Source organism: Podarcis muralis, chromosome 15, assembly GCF_964188315.1.
Source record: "Podarcis muralis chromosome 15, rPodMur119.hap1.1, whole genome shotgun sequence".
NCBI classification, from domain to species: Eukaryota; Metazoa; Chordata; class Lepidosauria; order Squamata; family Lacertidae; genus Podarcis; species Podarcis muralis.
The window spans coordinates 16,316,588-16,332,784 of NC_135669.1; the positions used below are offsets into that span (position 1 = coordinate 16,316,588).

Sequence of the window (16,197 nt, forward strand, 5' to 3'; positions counted from 1 at the left end):
ATAGACACTTTTCGTATATTCTTGTTGGCTTTCCTCCACTCCAGCCTGGTGTAGAAAACCCTAACCCTATAGAAGACTCCTCCACAATCATTCCACAGGGCCTAAACACATTTAAATCTTCCCGGAGGAGATCCTGCACTTTGAGCTGTCTAGCTGGTCCTGTGTAAGGAGATAAATAACAATTATGAAACTGCTTTCTTGAGGTCCTTGGGCTTCCTAATCTTTCTTTTCTTTCTTTTTAGGGTTGCACGACTTGTTTCCCAATATCAGTGGTGCACCATAAGTGCTTCTTCTCGCCCCCTTTCACAGTGTGTGATATCCAGATACCCACAAAGCAGGCAACATGCTTGTCACAGGCCCATCTTTTTATGCCCTGTGACACTTTCTTCCTCCTATCCATAGCTTCCACAACCACCTCCCCTTCCTTCCACAACTTGCCTGTATTCAGGGGTGCATTGGCTTGGAGAAATTTAATTAATTGGATAGGGCTCCATGACAGGGTCTGTCTAAATGTGTCCCACAGTATCTCCCCCTACCTGAATTTGAAGAAGCAGGTATCGGGGGGGGGGGGTGAAAAGCATGCTGCTACTGCCACTACATTGAAGTGGGGCACTGTGGGTGGTTTGTCTAGGACAGTGTTTCCCAACCGGTGTTCCGCGGCACACTAGTGTGCCGCGAGACGTTGCCTGGTGTGCCGTGGGAGGGAGGCGGGCGAGTCGAGAGGCGGGGCGGCGGCGGTGAGGAGAGGCCGCCCAGCGCGGGGCTCTCGCCGTCTGGCTGCCTGCGTGGCGCTGACGTCACGGGGCTGTAACATCGAAAGAAACCCGGGAATCCAGGCTGCGGACAGCCAAACTTCGCCTTTTCTCTATGGCCAGCTTTCATCCTATCATATGCTAATACGTCTACGGTTGAAGCTGCGGAAGGGCGGAAGTTCCTGCGGGGAAGAACCGTCCGGTGAGCCCCGCGATCTTGGGAAGCTGAGTTCCCCCCTCGAGAACCGCCCCTCTCCCGCCGCCCTTCTTCTTCTCCGCTGCCCGCGTATGGTCCCGCCGCGTAGCATCCTCTCGGCGCCCAGAGCCCGGGGGGCTTCCTGCTTGCCATGGCGAGCGGCAGCAGCCTGGCGGTGGCAGCTGGCCTCGCAAAAGCTCCCGCCGCTGGAGGCCCCTTTGCGCCTGTCGGCCGCCTGCTCCTGGGAGTGCCGGGCGGACCTGGCGGGAGTCCTGCGCCTCGTCCCGGAGGGGGAAACCGACCCCTGGGACCCCCGCTGAACGGGTGAGCAAGGCGCCCGAGACTGGGGGGGGGGATACACACGCCCCAGGTCGCGGGCCTTCCTGTTCTCTGGAAGGAGCCCCGGGAGCCGTGGGAAGGAGGCGAGGGGCAGCCGAGACGGGGCCTCGAGGGGCTTGGCGGGGGGCTGCCCCTCTTCCAGACACCCCCCAACCCCCCAGAATGACCGCCAAATGCTGAACAAGCATCAAACAACCACAGAGGCTTCCGCGTCGTGACTCAGCGGGCAGAGTGTAGGTGTGTTTTTGCACGAAAAGGATCCCAGGCACATCAGTTCCCGGCGTCGATCCCTGCCTTGGAAACCTTGGAGAGCTCCTGCCCTCCAAGTGCAGACCCGCCGCTGTCAACTTTTTCCACATTGAACCCAAACACATTGCACTTGGGGGACCAGCTTCTTAAATCTTTGGCCATATAGTTTGCACGGTTGCACTTGGCACTGCGACCCAATTTGGATCAATTGGAAGACCAGTGGGTGTAGCAGCAGCCTGGCAAGAATAGGCTCTTGTCCTCATTCCACTTTTTCAATCCACCCTTCCCCCTCTGGGGTAGCTTTACTTGCTCTAGAACAGTGGTTCCCAACCTTTTTTGGGGCCATGCCCCACCTAAACAACTCTAAAATCCTGCCCCCCCCATGACGTATAATTCTTATTATTCAAAAAGTGAATAAGTAAAAAGTGACCTTTCCCCATCTGGCATGGTGGTGTGCCTCGAGATTTTTTTCATGAAACAAGTGTGCCTTTGCCCAAAAAAGGTTGGGAAACACTGGTCTAGGATACAGTTTCCCAAATTTGGGTCTCTAGCTGTTGGACTACAACTCCCATCATCCCTAGCTGGCAAGACAATGGAATGATGGGAATTGTAGTCCAAAGACACCTGGAGACCCAAGTTTGGGAAACCTTGGCCTAGGGGGTGTTCCCCCGGTGATGGATGGGGCTGTACTCTGCTGTGAAAGCTCAGATTTAGAAATGTCAGAAGCTGCCTTAAATAAAGTCAGATTTATTATAATGTCTGGTTTATAAAGTCCACTTAGCTCAGAGTTGTCTACATGGGTGGCAACTTTCCATAGTTTGAGCCAGGGATCTGAGACTTTCCTGGAAATGTCAGGCACTGAATTTGGGGCCTTCTGCATGCAAAAAGTGCTCTTGGATCAGGCTTTATCTGTACAGGCTTAAGTGACTATGGTGGTTTCAAAACCAGCTGTTATTTAACTGTAACGCCCCCAACGCATCACCTGCACGCAAATATCTATGCATTTGGAACGTGTGTTATGACGGCTGCCTTCTAAGGGTGCCCTCATGGCCTGCCACGGGCTCTTTCTTTTTCTTTTTCGGCTTTCCCTCCAGGCTGCGGACAAAAAGAAAAAGCCCGCTGCTCCCTCTCCGGGGAAGCCAGCCTGGGGCCGCGTTCCGCTTCTGCGCGTGCGCTTCGCTGGAAGCGGCTCCTTGCCTTATTTCACGGACTTCGTTCACCCTCCTTCCGTCAGCGCCTGCGAAGGGCGCACGCGCACAAGCATTCTCCCCACCCCACCCCGTAGACAGTTGTCCTCGATAAACGCCTGCTGGAAAGAAAAGAGGAAAAAATATTTTAAAAATCGCGGGTAAGGAAGCGAAGTCAGCAGCCACTGAGAAAGCCCGGCAGGCACGTCCGCCCGCCCGCCCGCTTCCTCCGGGCTAAGTGCGTGGGCGGCGCGAGCGAGACCGGCACAGCTTGGGCAGCTGCGGCGGGGTCCTTACACTCCGCCTGGCTGTGACCTTCAGGGGGCTTCTTTCGAGCGGCTCCTGCTTGTCCGCTGTTCCTCCTCATTCCTCTCCGGTCCTCCTCCGTCCGCCGCTCGCTCCCGGGATGGCGCAGGCTGCGCAGAAGCTGGTGTCGGCCATCACCACCCAAGGGCCCAAGCTTGTTTCTGGTCAGTCAGGGGAGGGGCGCCGGCTTGGGCGAGTTTCCTTCAGGGGCAGCTGAAGAAGAAGCGCTTCTCTTTCGCCCGGCTGCCGCCGCTTTCCCGTCCGCGCTGGAAGAAGAAGAGCAGGCGGCGCCGTGCTTCCTGTTAGGGGGCGGGCGACGAGCCGTCGCCGCTCTTGGCAGGGGGCGGCCCTTCGCTTTGCCCCACTCCCTCTGCTCCTTCCCCAGCCTCGGTGCTGGGGGCGGCCGCTCCGAGAGCTGTGGGGCCGAAGGTCGGGCGGGGAAGGGGTTTCATTTGAGGCTTGCGTCGAACCGGTAAATTGCCCCAAGGGAACCTGACGTCCTGCCGTGGCTTCTGCCAAAGGAACGAGTTTGCTGCTTAGTCGCACTGTGGCTTTAAATCCCATCCCACAGTAATGCCGTGCAGCAAGTAATACTGGAGTTCATGGGAGAACATGTATAAAATTTAATCAAGCAGCCGTTCAATAAAACTGTTTGATGTGCATGCAGTGGGACTGACCTTCGCATGCCCAGAAGAATAAGACGGTCTTAACCTAGCATTTTGGTCAGACATGAGTCTGACCAAACTGCGGGAGGCAGTGGAAGACAGGAGTGCCTGGCGTGCTCTGGTCCATGGGGTCACGAAGAGTCGGACACGACTAAACAACAACAACAACCTAGAATCTAAAACCATACCATGGGCATAGCCAGGATTTATGTTGGGAAGGGTGGAAGGTAGTCGAGATTATGAGGGGGCAGAACCTGTCATCCTCTGTCTGGCTCTGTTTAGCAGATTCGGGCTGAAATGTCTCAACAGTTGTTTTAAATTATTTTCTTTTGATCCCAGCTGCTCAGATAAATCTGTCAAAATCTTTCTCCAATTTCTACTCTTAGTTTTTTTTATTTATTGACTTGATTTAGGGGGGGCCAGCTGCTACCCCTGGCTATGCCCATGAACCATACCATGATGACACCTGGCAAACAATGCCATGCTGGGGAAGGGATTCTTATCAACATGGCAACACTACAGAGATGATGCTTTTCTTAGTTGCCATCACCTGTGTGGGAGCTTTACTTATTGAATGGTATTCCAAACTGTTAAAGGCACTTACTATTGTTGCCAGTAGGGACCAGAATTGCACTGTTTTGCTTTACTTCAAATGCTTAAATTATTTTAAATGTACTTAAACACTCAAATGAGTTCTGGCACTGAATATTTGGATTCTGCAGGTTTTGACCTACGTGTGCAAATAGTTACCTAGAGAGTTGGAAAAATTCCAAGTGCTGCTTTGCTCTGGTGCTTAAAAATGTGCCAGTGCTAGGGATTTGGACTACTTTTCTAACCTTGGTTATTCACTCAAGAGTTCATATTAAATGGCCATTGTGTGCAGATTGAGAGCAGTGATCCCCCACTGGACGCAGGTGTTTAATGACGATAGTTTTACCTGCTGTCAGGAAACTGCCACTTTTGGCACAGTGGGACATTAGTTTATGGTGATTTGTAGATGTCTGCTTTGCACACACCTGCTTTTGCTCTCATCTCATTCCACTCTTATCTCTTTCAGCTGCTATCACTTATTCAAAGCCTCGCCTGGCCACTTTTTTGTATTATGCTAAAGTTGAATTGGTTCCCCCAACTCCTGCTGAAATTCCTAAGGCCATTGATGGCATGAAAGGATTGGTGAAGAGCATGCAGACTGGCCGCATCAAACAGCTCACTGTCAAGGTAACTGCAAGCCAGAAGTGAAAGGTCATTACCCTAAGCTATAGCTGTTCATATCTATAATAGGTTATATCTGGCTGTATGTAAAAAGTGGATTCAGTCAATATTAAGCAAAAGACCAACTGAACACCTTGTTGGTGCTTTACCCTGATACAATCATTGTGATTTTTCTAAAACATTACAACTTGTAAATCATTAAAGTTTTTTTAAAAAACTCCTGAGATTGTGGGCTGGGCCTCTGACCTCATCCTGGCTGGTTGCTTCTTTGTCCAGAACGGTGATGCCTGCAACAGTCAGTCATAGTCTCAAAGTTGTTTGTAAACTGGCATGCAGTTGCATTTTCATTCTTTGACCGTAGGTGATGTAACTTGCAAAGTTTTACTTGGTTCATAGGAGCTCCTATTCCTGAAGCTGGAATCTTGGATGAATTTGGGGGCCACAAGCTGAAATGCTAAAATATCTGTTCCTTCTTTCTCAATCCTGTGGAGGAAGCATGGGCGCAGATATTTTCTAGGAACTAGAGTGTGCCGTGTAATGCACCCTATCATAGATCATAAGGAAGCCTCTGGAATGGGGTTTGTGTTTGGAGGGAGGATTTGCTAAAGTGGCAAAAGTTGTGAAATATTTCTCTTTTCTTTCAGGAAGTGCTGAGGAACGGCTTGGTGGCTACTGAAGTGCTAATGTGGTTTTACATCGGTGAAATCATAGGCAAACGTGGCCTGATTGGCTATGATGTTTGAAAGTTTTTGGTTTCTACTCCTAACAGTGTCGTAGTATTAAATTACAGTGCTGAGATGAAATTGTGGTGGTCTCTACAAATAACATTCAGATTGGGGCAGAATCAGATGATGGTGACATGAATGCAGACAAGGATCCCTAAAATACTCCTACTCTTCCTCCTCCTGTTGGGGGATAGGGTGGGCACCAGTGGTTGGCTGTTCAAATAAACGCTATACAAAGAATGACTCAGAAGTGAATGGGAGTATGTCTTGATTGTTGCCCTGTATTTTGAAGTGCCTTTATACTGTTCTGATGCTAGAATTTGTAGAAATACCAGGCTCTTGAGGCAGTTTACCCAAATACTGTAACCTTGGCCTCTCCTGGATCCTGTTTCAGTCTAAAATTGCAGGATGATTCCCTCTGAAGCTCTACTGTTTGGGCACCCTACAACAATATAAGTTTCCTAGCAAAAACCCATTCCTCACTTTTTTCATATGGTTTTTTAAATACCAAGTAGAATATGACTTAAAATAGCATATCCTTAAAGTACTGGGTGAAAACACTGTTTGGGCATTAATTACTCCTCCCAGAAAGCTTTAAAGAATATGAAGGAGGCAAACTTAACTGGGTTGCATCCAGCCAGGTGTTCAGTGGCAAGGCAACCACTGAGAAAAGCCCTGCTCAGGCACCACTTCTAGTACTTGCCTTCTGAAATATTAGTTGCTTCCTAAGATGGAGTGGAGTCACTAATAGCAAGGGGGGAATTGTGAAACAAAGGTTGATTTGTGTATCCATGTTAAATAGCCTTTGATCAACTAATGCTTCAATAATGTTTTGGTTGCCTAGCAGTGAGTGAGCATTACACTGGCCTTAGCTCTGTGCTAGGGTCTGCGTGACACCATTGACACGTTTATAAATGCAGCACATTAGTGCTGCCAGCTGTGGAAGTGGTTTCACGACTTAAAAAAACAGCCACCAAACCTATCATGCTAATTCCTTGAAAACCAATGTGACTGGGCTGTTGGAAGGATAACTTTACTCAACCTGCCTTGCTTTAAATATAACCTCATTATTGCATGACTTTGTATTTAACTTTGTGTGGAAGTGCAGCAAACTATGGCTTTCCTTACTCTGGCAGGTCTGCTGGAGTACAGACCTTACAGGGAGAAACATAGTGTGATGGATGAAGCTTGGTTGTTAATGAGCATGAGGTTTTAGCAGGCGTTTCTTTTTATGTGCTGTTGTACTGCAGCTTGCTCCTAAAAACAGTAGACCAGAATTCCAAATGAATATTTAATCCTTTTCCTAGTCAGGAGCACCTGAAGGCAAGTATGGCCACAGTCCTTCCAGTCTCCTGTGTTGCAAAGAGGAGTGGAACATATTTGTCCATCAGCATTGCTAAACTGGGTAGAATGCCAAAAATACACATCTTGATCAAAGTGTCCTGGCCTATATGGTAGTGGGACCCAGGAGGCGATTTCTCACTATACTGCCTGTATAAGATGTCTCTCCCTGGCAGAGAAAGTCCTATGGCTTCTTAGCCATGTAAATGCTTCACTGACCCTTTTTGCTTTGGCTGCCAAAAAGATCAGAAAGAAGACCCTGGACAACATAGCGAACTGTAAGGGAAACACAGAGATCCAAATAAGAGACAATTATTTGTGGTGCAACACCCCTTTTGTTTGCATTTATTTTTGATTCAGATTTGTCATGGCCAGGGGCTAGTACAATAAAGTTATTTGGATCGGATATATGGTAGTGCCCCTTAACAAGGCATCCTCAGTAAACTTAGTGTGGGTTTTGAGCCTTGAAATTTAGTGTCTTTTATAGATCGAAAACTCCCAAGAAACGTCCTCTTCCCTTTAGTCATTTCCTGACTATTAATACATTAGCAATGTCCAGCTATATATAGATGTGGATCTGTGCCAAAGGAATGCCTCGGTTTTTAGAGAAAGATGAGCCTTATTTGCACAGTCTGATAGCAGACCAGGTGGCACAATGTGCTGCTTAATTATGCCTAATATGGGTTGTACCCATAGAGGTGGCAATCCTAGTTTTTAACGTCATTCTGCAGTTTGTGAGGAGGCTATCAGAGTTAGCACTTGGGGCCTATGATCCAGGAAAAGAAAGGCAAGGGAATCCACCCCTTTCTGGTGAGTGCAGTCTGTAAGGAGGTATATTCAGAGGTGCATGGCTGGAGTGGTGGCTCCTTTCCTTGCCCTTGTTTGGAACTACAGCACTCCACTTTCTAGGACTGCAAAGTTTTAAAACAGAGGTGGGTAAGAATATTAATGTTTATAATGGAGTTGCTGTAGAATAACCCACCAGTTTGCTTGACAGCAAGGAATGCTCTCTGCTAGGGCCCAGGAATCTGAATGTGCACCACAAACTAAGTACAGTAATGGCACAGCTTTACAAAGACTTGGGTCTCTGGTGCAGAGGCTTTCCAACCTCCCTCTCCTCCCCCCTCCCCCACCTGTTTCCAGCTGAGAAATCACAGTATTGTTTCAGTGTAGTTGCTTAGCATCCCAGCAGGCAATGCCTACACAGAACTTAATTGTGGCTTGCTGGTGAGAGACCCCAGGATTGAGAGACCACAGAAGGGGATCGGAAGCAGCAACAACAGCACGGTAACACCGATTTCTGCAGCTCAGATTGTATTTAGCGGTGGCAACCTCCCTGGTGGGCTTTGCTACATATCCGCTGTCTGCCACTAGAGAAGTCCATGTTTGTATTACCTTGGCCTGGTTAATAATGCTGCTGTTTGTGTGGTCCAACAGCAAAATCGAGTCTTGTTTTTGTTATGCCTGGATAATGACATCTATCTAGGGGTTGGACTACATGACCTGCTGGTCCCTTGTTATTTGTCCTGTGTTCCCCTTAACCAGTCCTGTTAAGTGCAGGTGGGGAATTGCCTAGCATCCCAAAGTTTTCATGGTTACAAAGGGGCTGTTGGATATTCATGGATAAGCAGGCCCAGCCTTTAGCAATGGTGAAAGCAATATATGGACACCCAAACGGCACATTCAGTCCGAGGGAATCTGTTCGGGCGAGTCCTTGGCTTAGCCTATCCCAGCCTCCCCAGCTACAGAAATTTAAGAGTGAGTCACACCATCAGTCCAGCTAGGCTTCTGCTGCTTAGTCTGCCAAGCTGTGGCTGTCCTTAAAGAAAGGCCAATATGGGAAATGTGGCCATTGAGGGCTTCATCTGATAACCACAAAGCCGAATTCCCACCACCTTTGTTATGAAGTGTTGAGGGTGGCTTCCTTTTAGTCCCAGAATGGGTACATTAAGCTGAAACAGGAAGTTGGACGAGTGATGCTATTTCCCACTTAGCTCCTGCACAGCATGCGGGTAAATGTAAAGGGACCTCTGACCATTAGGTCCAGTCGTGACAGACTCTGGGGTTGCGGAGCTCATCTCGCTTTATTGGCCGAGGGAGCTGGCGTACAGCTTCCAAGTCATGTGGCCAGCATGACTAAGCCGCTTCTGGCAAACCATAGCAGCACACAGAAACACCGTTTACCTTCCCGCTGGAGCGGTACCTATTTATCTACTTGCACTTTGATGTGCTTTCGAACTGCTAGGCTGGCAGGAGCAGGGACCAAGCAACAGGAGCTCACCCCATTGCGAGGATTCAAAACGGATACGTCTGCCAAATTTGGGTTTCATCAGCAAAGCTGGTGTGAAACTTTCCTTGCCCCCCCCCCCCATGGAGGCAGAGGGGCAATTCGCACTGGTGCCAGGTGAAGAGAAGGGAGGGCAAGAGAGCAGCCTTACTAGAGGCGGAGAAGCGGAGACTTCCAGTTGCCAAGCGAAGCTGGCCTTGCACCCTTAGAAAGAAGAAAGGCCTAGCAGGGTGCGCCACCAGGATGCTCTTTTCTCTAAGCGCCTTTTTTCGCTGTTTTGCCGCCAGGCTAAGTTTTGGCACGTGAGCGAGGCCACACCCGCGCCTGCTCTTGATCTGGGGCGGCCGCCTTGCAGCGCCTCCAGCCGCGCTGCACCTGCTGCCCTCGTCCTGTTGCAGGAGGCTGCCGCGGGCGGGCATCCTCGCAAGGGCGGCCGTAGGAGCAGCTGCTGTTCCTGCCGCCGCCGTTTGCTGCGGTCCCCGCCAGTGGCCACTGGGCGGACCAGGCGGCCGCAGTGAAGCTGAAGGCCCGCCCCAGCCGGGGGCCCCGCGCCGAGCATGCCGCCCAAAGTTATGCCGCGCAGGCCGGCCGGGCTTTTGAGGTGTCCCGCTTCCCGGGCGGGGGCCCCAGCCCCTGTATAGGCTCCGCTGTTATGCCGCGGCTGCTGCGGCGAGCCATGGCTCAGGCGAGGCGCGGGGCGGCGCTCTGGCGGGGCCCGGGAACCTGGATGGGAGCCGCGTGTCTGCAGCGCCCCTAGGGGCGGGTTGTGCGCCAGGCAGGTTCCCGGGCGCGGCCCGGCCCCGCTCTCTGGCTCGTCGCCTCACAGTAAAGATGGCGCACAGCGGTCGGTGGCGCTTCCCGGCCCGGCCCGGCAGCTGTGGCTGGGGCCGCCGCGGGCTCGGGGGCTGCCGCGTGCGGGTGCCGGCCGTGCGCAGCCTGCGCGGGGAGCCGCCCGAGGAGCGCCCGGCTGGCGGCGGAGGAGCGGCCGCGCCGGCGGGAAACAGCGGTGGAGGGGGCGGGGCGGGCGGCTCTTCCTCGGCCTCCGCCGCCGCCGCCCTCGGCCCGCCGCCTCCTCCGCCTCCACCCGCTGCTGCTCCCGGCTCGGGCGCCGCCGCCGCCGCTGCCTCCTCGGTAGCGGCGACGGCGGCCAGTGCCGGGGTGGCGCCGGGCTTCGACGCGGCGCTCCAGGTCTCGGCCACCATCGGCATCAACCTGCGCCGGTTCCGGGCGGCCTGCGGTGCTGAGGCGGGCAGTGGAGAGGTGAGGAGCAGGCGGCCGGGCGCGCGGGGGAGGGAAGGGGAGGGAGCGGGATGTGTGCGGCGGGGGGCGCGCGGGGGAGACTTCCCTAGCACGCGCGCTCGCTCGCGTGTGTGGCGGGGGAAGAGAGAAGCGCGCGCGCACGCGGGGCGGCATTGAGATGGGGGGCGTGCCTGCGCTCGCGCCCGGCGGGAAACGAGCCGCCTCGGGATGGATGGAGCGGGAGAAGGCGGAGGCTTTCTTTAACCCCCCCCCCCCGCTACAACCACCACCTCCCGGAGGGGATCCGCCCACCTCGTGCCCGCCTCGCAACCAGCAGCCTGGGCCGCCGCGGGAGACTTGACAGGCACGCCCACCTCGCCTCCCCGGGAGGAGATGCTGCTGCTGCGCGCGAAGAACGGCGGGGCGGGAGAAGCAGCGAGCGAGCGAGGACGCCAGCGCCACCCTCTCCCTTCTCTCTCTCCTTGGAAGCATCCGCGCTTCTCGCCGGGGAGGGAGCGGCAAGGCCCGCTCGCACCTGCATTTCTGCCCGCTGGGAGGGGAAGAAGAGCTCTCTCCCACCCACCCCCTCCTCCCGACTATCAAAGCCGCGGGGCCACGATCCTGCCTGCCTCCGCACTCCTCCTGCAGGGAAGCCATCTCGCCACAGTTGCAATGCACTTTGTGTAGGGATGCGTCCTTGCCAGGCGCTCTTCTATCCGCTTGCCGGCCTCCCTGCAAGCAAGGGTGTCTAGGTGGTCAGGCATCACTGGTTAAGGGAGCATATTTATCTTGGAGAAGAAGAGACTGACAGGAGATATGATAGCCCTAAAGACCTGTCAGGAGGCTAGGACCTGAATCAATGGCTTCAAGTTACAGGAAAGGATATTCCAACTAAACATCAGGAATAACTGTCTGACAGAGCTACAGTATTTGATAGTAGAACAGTCTCCCTCAGGAGGCGGTGGACTCTCCTTCCACGTAGGTTTTTAAGCAAAAGTTGAATGGCCATCTGTTATGTATGATATGGTTGAAATTCCTGCATTGCAGGAGGTTTGACTAGATGATCCTCAGGAATCTCTTCCAACTCTACAATTATATGATTCTATGGTTTTCTCTTTCTTCTGTTCAGTACTTTCCCTACCTTCCTATATTCCTGTAAAACAGGGATGTTCAATCTGTTGGCCTTTCAGATATTGGACTGCAATACCATGGGGTATTTCTATTTCTTAGGTTGGGAGGCTGGCTAAGTAGCTTGCGTTGCAGCAGTGTTCCCCAATCTGATAGCCTCTAGAGCTTTTTGGACTACAACTCCTATCAGCCCCAACCTGTATGGTTGTGCATAGTTGCAGTCCAAAAAACATCTGGAAGGCTCCAAACTAAAGAAGGTTGTTATACAGTTGTCCCCCAAAATCATTCCTTATGGGAATGGCCTTAGATGCTCAGTGGTAGAGCATCTAGCTTGTATGCACAAGGTCCCTGGTTCAAGCCCCAGTGGCATTGGTAGGTAGGACTGGGAATGTTGCATGCCTGAAACCATGGAGAGCTCCTGCTATTCATTGTAGAGAATACCGAGCTAGATGGATTAAGTGGTCTGACAATATAAGGCTGCTTCCTATGTTTGTTTGTTTGTTTGTTTGTTTGTTTAGTTTAGTTTATTGAATTTCTGTTTTGCCTTTCTTCCAAAGATAACAGAGTGGTTTACAATATAAAATCACACACTCTCTCTATATATAATATTTCATAACATATATTATATATAACATAATACCAAACAAAAACAATAACCCCTCCAGTTTAAAAGTTTAAAAGGCCACAGTTTAAAAGGCCATAGATGGTTTGATTAGTCAAAGGCTGTAAACAGTTATGCAGCACTTATTTATGATTTTACTCTGGTTGATACAACCTGCTGCTTACCTTCTCCTTCCTAATGACAAGGCACCTGCCTCTGCTCCTCTTTGAATGAGCCTCTTGAGCAGTTTGAGGTAAGCCCTAGACAGTGCTAGATGCCATCTCCCTCATGAATTTAGCAGTTGGATGCAATAATTTTATGTAAACAGGTTTTAAATCAGGTCTTTTTCAGATTTATTTACATGTGAAAATGTGTGCATGGAATTGCTGTAACTAAGCAAAGATTAATAAACCACAAGGCTGAGAACTGACTTTACCCAGTCTCAAAGAAGCTCAAGAGAAATGGGTATGGGGCTCATTTTAGTATCACTTCATTTCTTAAAAATAGCTTATAAATGAGAAAGATTAGCTTCCAGGCCCAGACAATTGAACTTGGGTTTTTCATACATCTAGTCCCAACCACTTTATTGAGTATATTGTTCTTTCTTTTCTAAAGGAGTCCTTCAAATAAGCAGCTCTTTCAGTCATTACTCTTTTCTGGGAAAGTGGGGTTTTCAAGTGAAAACATTGTTAAAACAGCTGTGTTGCTATTAGGATAGCTGGAATAACCTATCTGAGACATATTAGGGCAGTTACATATTTTAAGAAAAAAACTTTCCATTTTACATTTTTAAAATAAACTTTGGACATATGCTCAGTAAAGTGGTCCTATTCAGAGACAGAATATATCTGATTTATCTGATTTAACCAAATTGTGTAGATGTAGTAATTTTAAAAAATATGTGGACCTCTACTCATGTAAAATATGGAGCCCTAGTTATTTACAGATGAATCAGTACATATCAGTGCAGTGACACAAACCTGATAAGGAACCTTTATTGCAAATATGTCCCTTATTATCTTAGATCTTCCAGTTTAGATTTGTTTTATTCAGGTAGGACTTGGAGAAACTTAGACTGAAGTTGCCACTGGGATGCTTGATGTTGTCGCAACTTTTCTAAGAGGAAAATTAATTGCATGCAAAATGATTTGAATGACGGGGGCATGTCCCACTCATTTCAAATTATTTGATATTGATATCAGTATGCCACACCTTCCTTGGTGACAGAGATTTTGATGGTCTTGCATTTTTTGTTGTGGCAGAGCCTATTTCCTTTCTGAGGCCTTTCAGTGATGTAGCAGAGAATTGGCCACTTAAGTGCTCTGAGCAGCAGAGCAGCTTCAGTTCTCTTTCAGCAACAGATGTTATGACCCACATCTGTTTATTCCCCCCCCCCCATAATTAAAACTTAAGTTTAAGAATGCTGAACTTGTTTCATACAACTTTAATGATGAAAAAAATAATTTTTGCTATTTCATCTGGGTTTTAAGTATTTGAGAAAGAAGCTTAGCATGTAAATGACATCTTAATTGCCTTTCTGGTACCCATCAGAGGTCTTTTAATGCTACTTTCTTTTTAGGCTATTCCATTGGGAATCTTATTAATTTTTTTGCAGCTGTTATGTTTTTCTTTTTTATTATCCTTATATGCTGTAATTCCCCCTTCAAAGTTCAACTGAAGGACAGGATATCAAACAAACAAGTAACCTAAAACAGTGGTGTCACTATTGCACTGTAATGGTGAATGGATCATAATTTTTTAGGAGGCAAGCTAAAGAACTTTATTGAAATCTTTGCAGGAAGGGATGGTCAGAACTGTGTTTGAATATATTTTTCTTTCATAATTTTGAAATTTTGCCACTCAGAATTGTACATTTTACACTGATGGCATAGCAACTTTGTTGCTTGGTATGTTGTACTTCTAGTCACCTGGTAGTATAATGTTCTCAGCTGGAGTCAGCTCTGGGTTTAGGGTGCTGCAGCCAGTTCCCTATCTTAGAGTGCCAAGCCAACGGATTGCAAAATAGTAATAATATTGAGAAGATCCATTAAAAAGCAACTGTTCTAAAAGGAATTTTTGTGAAAATAAGAAATACTTGGGGGGGATTTTGTCCCTGCTCAGGGCACTATATTACCAAAGTCCACCTGACAGCATCCTGCATAATTAAACCTCAAGAGCTAAGCTGCTGGATGTGTTCTTGGCTCCTGTTAGTAAAACATCAGCCCCCAGTCTTCCCTGGAACCTTGAAGCTTGCTGTGTACAAAACACCTTCTCCGGCTCTGCAGACTTTGTTTCCAAAGAAGATCTTGGCACTTGGGGAACAGGGGAATATGTGACTGCCAAGTCAGTCTTTATCACTTGGGCTTATATTGACTTATGCAAAAACAGTGCTTTATGGCAGACAAATGAAAGGTGCTACCTCTGTCCAATAGGACTTTGCTGGAGTTAAATTAATAGAGCACCTTTGAAGAAAGAGGTATTTATTTATTTATTTGTAAAACTTAGGAGTTGCTCAAAATTAAAACATCCAACATGAAGAGCATCTTGTCTTATCTTAAACAGCATTACTGGAGACTAAGAAAGCCAAAAGACTGCCCCCCTTCCCCCCAAAATAATTTCTCAAGGACATAATGGGTAGGGGCTCCCATTCTGTGCTCCTGCTACATGAGATTCTTCTGGGAAAGAGTTAAACTCGGCACATTAAACTCAGTGCTGGTTTAATATAGTTATGTTTCTATGCCTAGTCAGTAGCACAACAACAATCAGTGGCACAACAACAACTGTGCAAACAAAAACAAAAATGTAATGACACTGACAGAACTCCCAGAGTATCCGTAAAAGCTCTGGTGCCGTCCATCAATTGGTGATGAGATCCCCTCATTAGCAATGCACACAATGCACCAATCAACTTACAGGAACCAGCAGAAGCACTCTTTCCACCCCATAGTCATATTCTAGTTCCCAGAAATAGAGCACCTCCTCCAGTAAAGGCATCCCAGTGCTCAGCAATCAGAGGCTTCCCAGGAGTAAGGTTAAGTCTTGCTATGGGGCCAGCAATACTACACAGGCAACACAAGTAATGCTGCACAAGATATGTTTGTATTGTGAGGTGAGGGGGTGTTTTTGGCAAAGAAGAGCCATGCAGACAAACAAGAATAGAAGCTATATCAGCAAACTTACAGGAGGCCACCCTTTGAGCTGCCCAGGAGCAATGGGTTTGTGACCTCCACAAGGAGGGAAGCTCCCCTTTGTGAGCAGCAGTAACTTTAGATGTGGAAAAGGGTGAGGTAGCAGGACTAGGGCTGGGGCTTCCTGGACCAGAGAGGGATAACCTAACCCAGAGATAACCAACACTGCCCTCCGGACACTAGTTGGACTACAACTCTCATCATCCTTGACCATGGGCTAAGCTGAGTGAGGCTGATGGGAGTTGGGAGTCTAGCAATATCTGGAGGGCACCACATTGGCTATCCCTGCCGTACTCACATAATGCAGGAGCCTGTAAATAAAAAAAACAAACCCCTATGGTTGGGACGTTTTGATCTTCTGGGGCCAAGCTCCTGGCACGTACCACTTCCTACCCCCCACTCCATCCATGAGATGTCTCCCACCCCAATCTTAAAAGTGCCTATGTTGTGGCATTGCACTGGTTAGCATACATGAGATCATGGGTTCAATTCCTGGTACCGGTCTGCTGGGTTAGACTCATACCAGACAGTGCAGCAACTGGAATTACTCTCCAGTAGCCCTGTTCAGATAACTGACTCATTCATGCCACAAGATACCCAGTCCCGACATCCGGTTCATTGACATACCCTTTTTGTTAGGATAATTACCAATGTCTGCTGACGATTTTCTCAAAGCACTGTTAGGACCCTCCAGAACTGAGCCCAGCTGCTACATTAATTATCACCCCAGGAGTTACTGGGCTGGACATGGCTGGGAGGGGACTGAATTGCTGTCTCCTCAG

At 49.2% G+C, this 16,197-nt stretch overlaps 2 protein-coding genes across 4 annotated transcripts in view; both read left to right on the forward strand.

Moving 5' to 3' along the window:
* Window positions 1–5,881, forward strand: part of ATP5MG (ATP synthase membrane subunit g) — a 73,006-nt gene extending 67,125 nt beyond the window's left edge. The window contains exons 2-4 of one of the 2 annotated variants that reach the window (XM_077919743.1): window positions 3,081–3,193; window positions 4,752–4,912; window positions 5,551–5,881. In XM_077919743.1, the coding sequence (XP_077775869.1) occupies window positions 3,130–3,193; window positions 4,752–4,912; window positions 5,551–5,649 (324 nt within the window). In that variant the 5' untranslated portion in view covers window positions 3,081–3,129 and the 3' untranslated portion in view covers window positions 5,650–5,881. Of the gene's footprint in view, window positions 1–2,995; window positions 3,194–4,751; window positions 4,913–5,550 lie in introns of those variants that run through there. The other variant, XM_028707691.2, reaches the window with a different exon arrangement.
* Window positions 5,882–10,075: 4,194 nt separating this feature from the next.
* KMT2A (lysine methyltransferase 2A) overlaps window positions 10,076–16,197 on the forward strand; it is a 46,945-nt gene continuing 40,823 nt past the window's right edge. For both annotated transcript variants that reach the window (XM_028708595.2, XM_028708596.2), the window contains exon 1: window positions 10,076–10,519. In XM_028708595.2, coding sequence (XP_028564428.2) covers window positions 10,091–10,519 — 429 coding nt within the window. In that variant the 5' untranslated portion in view covers window positions 10,076–10,090. The remainder of the gene's footprint in view (window positions 10,520–16,197) is intronic.